Source organism: Chenopodium album, chromosome 6 (assembly GCF_948465745.1).
Source record: "Chenopodium album chromosome 6, dcCheAlbu1.1, whole genome shotgun sequence".
Taxonomy (NCBI): domain Eukaryota; kingdom Viridiplantae; phylum Streptophyta; class Magnoliopsida; order Caryophyllales; family Amaranthaceae; genus Chenopodium; species Chenopodium album.
In genome coordinates, this window is record NC_137839.1 from 30,272,190 (window position 1) to 30,276,797 (window position 4,608).

At 40.1% G+C, this 4,608-nt stretch overlaps 1 protein-coding gene across 1 annotated transcript; it reads right to left on the reverse strand.

Annotated features, from left to right (window-relative positions):
- Positions 1–816: 816 nt before the first annotated feature.
- LOC145636851 (uncharacterized) lies at positions 817–3,233 on the reverse strand. Its single transcript, XM_081688392.1, has 4 exons — positions 2,843–3,233; positions 1,773–2,743; positions 1,291–1,608; positions 817–1,224 (listed from the first exon to the last, which is right to left on the reverse strand). Exons 1-4 carry the CDS (start codon positions 3,231–3,233, stop codon positions 817–819), a joined length of 2,088 nt encoding a protein of 695 aa, XP_081544518.1.
- Between the last annotated feature and the right edge of the window lie 1,375 nt (positions 3,234–4,608).

The following is a 4,608-nucleotide window of genomic DNA, read 5'->3' on the forward strand; positions in this document are numbered from 1 at the left end:
TTTCTTCAAATCAACCTTAACCATGCACCTAGGAGAGATAAATTTGTGATTATAGCCTTTGATCAATTCAGTTGCAAGAAGGATATTGTCACCAATGTGCTTGCCTGGAATGAACCCTACCTGAGCATCATCAATCACCTCGCCAATGATAGCAGCAAGTCTAGCAGTTATGATATTAGAAATGAGCTTATAAACCACAGTACAACAAGCTATAGGTCTAAAATCCTTAACATGAGAAGCATTAGGGATTTTAGGAACAAGAGTGATAGTTGTACAATTCCATTGCTTAGGCAAGGTCCCTTTTGTGAAGAAATCAATAACACTAGCATAAATATCATCTTTCACAATATGCCAAGCTCTCTTAAGGAAAAAGGAGTTAAAGTCATCAATACCAGGAGCTTTAGTGTTATCAATTCCCTTAAGGGCAGCATCAATTTCATCATGAGAAATAGGCCTAATGAGATAGCTCTGAGCAGCAGAGCTAAGCTGCGTACCCCTCCTCATAGTGACAAGGTCAACAGCAGGGAGCCAAGGAGCCTGAGTCCCTAAAAGAGACTTATAGAAGGAGATAATTTCATGAGAAATAGCATCCGGATCCTTGAGCAACCTCTGATTAGAATCAAAGATGGAGTCAATTCTATTCCTTGCTTGCCTACTCTTCATCACAGAGAAGAAATAATGAGAATTGCCATCTCCAAGCTTAATCCAATTGATCCTAGATTTTTGTTTGAAGATGCTTTCCTGAATATCATTCCAGTGTTTGACAACCTTAATAGCATCAGATTCTTTAGCATAAAGATCCAAATCATCAGGATTCTAAGCCATTAAGTTCTGAATTCCAGAAAGCTCAATATTAGCTTGATCAATCTTTTCCTCAATGTTGCCAAACTGCTTGCTATTAAGAGACTTAATACTAGACTTCATATAATTAAACTTCTGCCAAACAGAACTACCAGAACCCCAAGCCTGAGAAACAGTATCAAGAAAATAAGGGTGATCAGCAATACGGTTTAGAAACCTGAATGGTCTACCTCTCCCAGCAGGGGCAGAACATACATCCAGCAGAACTGGACTATGATCAGATAAAGAGGGGGGGAGATAGACAGTCTCAACATGCCCATGAGAGGCCAGCCAAGCTTGGTTACCAAAGACTCTATCAATCCTAGAAAGAGTTCTAGGACCAGTGTGAGCCTTATTTGACCAAGAGTAGAAGGCTCCTTTGCTCTTGATCTCAGTGAGGTCCAAATCATCAACCAAACTCTGAAAATCTCTAGTCTCATAATCAGTAACATCAGTACCATGAAGCCTATCTAAAGTATGAAGAACAGACTTATAGTCACCAACATAAAGCCAAGGAGAATGCTGAATAGAGATGCTTCTAAGACCTTCCCACAAAGGAAGCCTATCATGAATGGAGTGAAGCCCATAAACAACAGTAAGATGAATTTGAGTAGAGAGGTCCTTAGAAGAGACACTACAATGAATGAACTGTTCATGAACCTTCAAGACATTAACAGTTACTCTATGTGCATTCCAACCAAGCCAAATCCTCCCTTTGGGAGAATGGTCATAATTACACAACCAAAGCCAAGAAGAGCCAAACTTCCTCTGATAAGTGAGAACATTTTTCAATTTGATTTTTGTTTCAAGCAAACTAACAACATCAACTGAATGAGAATGAAGCAACCTCTTTACAGAGGCAACTTTTCCAGGGTCATTCAGGCCCCTGACATTCCAAATAGAGTAAATCATGACACCAAAGGGGGATTAACCTCACCCCCGCTTGGATTTATAGTGAAGCCACCTGCACTATCCATTTCATTTGCAAAAAGAGCAACAAAAGCATTAGAGGTAGAAGCAGGCTGATGAACTCTAGTTTGTTGGCTTTTTGTCTTCCTTCCAACTATTCTCCACCCCTCATCTGAATTTTGAGAAGTATGAACATGTGGAGTAATGATAGATTGTCCATGAACAGAAGCACCAACATCAACATCAGTAGCAGGAGCAGGAGCTTGGCTAGGCTTAGGAACCCAGACCTGCTTTTGCTTAGGAGGAACAAGAGCCGGCTGCTTAGGAACCTGCTTAGGCATAGCAGGCTTAACAGAGCAATCATGACCAACCTTGTTGCACTTAGAACAAAAAGGTGGGGCCCACTCATACACTACCTTGAGCTCCAATAGTTCCTTTGAAGGACTCTCAACCCATACAGAATTAGGCATAGGCTTTGTAACATCAATTTCAATTGGAACCCTAGCAAAAGACACTCTAAGTTGTCTAGTAGTACACTCATCAGCACAAATTGGCACTCCAAGCAAACTACCAATGCGGCTAAGAGTGTCAGATCCCCAACAATTAAGTGGGAGATTAGGGAACTTAACCCAAAGAGGAACAGTTCTAAGAATTTCATCATTAAAATCAAAATTAGGACACCAAGGCTTCACTATTGCTGGTTTTCCAAGGAACATATGAGGACCAAAACAAAGTATAGTATCTTTATCATCATTAGAACAAAGATTAACGATAAAGTACCCATTATCATGCCAATAAACATCTGGTTTTTGCATATCATTCAATTGTTGAGCAAAAAATCGAAGAACAACGACAATAGTGGGGTAAAAGCCAACCACATAGAAAACTAAAGCATTAGCCCATTTTTTATTACCTGCCTCAAGCTCGGCTGCCTGTAGCTCAGCAATTTGTTTCCCTTCCTGGACTTTTGGAGCAACAAAAGACAAAGAAGCCCCTTTAGCAACCAAATTCCCAGTAAAAGGAGCAGCTCAATCCTCATTGTTTTTGCGCGAATTCAGCTCCAGAGCAGGTGAAGGAGCAGCCCGATCCTCACTATGCTTGTGCGTGTTCTTCTCCAAATAGGGTGAGGAATGGTGAGGATAAATTCCTAGCTCAGCACGATGCTCAGATCCACCAGCATCCAATCGAACAGTAAACCCAGAAACCCTAGGTACTGTTCCATTGGAATGTCTTAAATCCGGCCTAGCAGTAGCTTCAGCAAAGAGAGCAATGGTCTCAGCATCACTTCTGGGAATAGCTCCACAAGCTGGGTGCACTAACGCCGGCGCCGGAGTAACCAATTCATCCACCTCTTGAATCGGACTAGGAACGAAAGATGTACCTGAGTTTCTCAAAATCTGCAAAATCGAATCAAAAGCCTCATGAGCAGTCTTCTGTTGCGCTACTTGAGGTGTAGAAGTAGTCTGCTTCTTCTTCTTAGTCATTGAAATCCAAAATTGATGAAGAAACCAATCAAAGATGAAGAACCATGGAGAAGAGAGAGAAGAGAGAAAGTCAACGCAAGTCAACAATTTCGGACATTTTCATCCAATTGCAATGTTGTTGTTGAATGAATTAAAGTACCTCCTCTTTTAGACTTGACGAGTCTTCCTTGGTATTATCTAAGAAAAGACTTTCATCTTCCTCAATCATGGCCACTTCATCAAGAGAGGTTATATAAGTTGTCTCGATCATGGGCTCACCTACAGGTGTGATAAGAAGTGAAGGATCCAATGATGTTTGATCTTCTTCGATGGCTAGAATCTCGGAAGTTTTATTGTCATCATTCAGATCTTGAATAACTTCTTTGAGTTTCCAACACTCCTCAGTATCGTGACCCTTTCCTTGGTGATATTTGCAGTGCTTATTACGATCCCATTTAGGTGACCTGGCTTCTGGAACTGGATCTTTGATGGGCCATATGGACATGACTATTCCTTTATGGTGTAGCTTTTCAAAAGTTGTTTCATAACTCATACCAAGTGGAGTGAACACTCTTTTTGACCTTTAGATTCGTGATTTAGAGGCATTCGTAGCGTGTACTTCATTAATGGGGGAGGAAGAAGAAGGATGTTCGTTCTTCTTTCCTCTCGCACTATTATCTTTAAGAAGGTCATCTTCAATGTCAATGCCTATATTATACACAGCCTTGAAAGTATTCAAGTTGTGTTGGTATTTTAAGTGCTTTGAATACTTCCCTTGGAGATTCTTGATAAACATCCTCACGGATTCTTTTTTGGTAGGAACCTTGACCATATTAGCAGAAGTTTCCCTCCACTTGTTGAAGAAAGAAGTGAACCCTTCGTTTTTTTTTTTAACATCTCAAGTTGTCTGTGGTCTGTTTCGTCTTAAATGTTGCACATATATCTATCTATGAAAGCGTTTGTTATCGACTCCTAAAATGAGGTTTTCTCTTTGTCAAGGGAAAAGAACCATTTTTGACAAACGGTCTCAAGAGATAAAGTAAACAAAGAATGAAAGACTTTCCTATGAATCCCCTTAATGTTTATTATGGTTTCAAAAGCTCTTAGATGAAATTAAGGGTTATCTGTTTCCTTGAATTTTGGGATTTCGTTGGCATTGAACTTATGCGGAAGAAGTTCCTTGTCCAGCGAGACCCCTTGTGAACTAATGCCCTAAAATTTATAGTCACTAGATAGCTTGCTCAAGCTTTCTTGCATAAGGTTCATTTGTTGTTGCTTCACAGGGTCATCAATTTTGAAGGTTAAAGCCTTCAATGCTTCATTCACGGTAATCAATTGATTCCTAAGTTCGTTGACTTCTTCTTGAGTTGCCATTATCTTCTTATTTTTCCTCTTT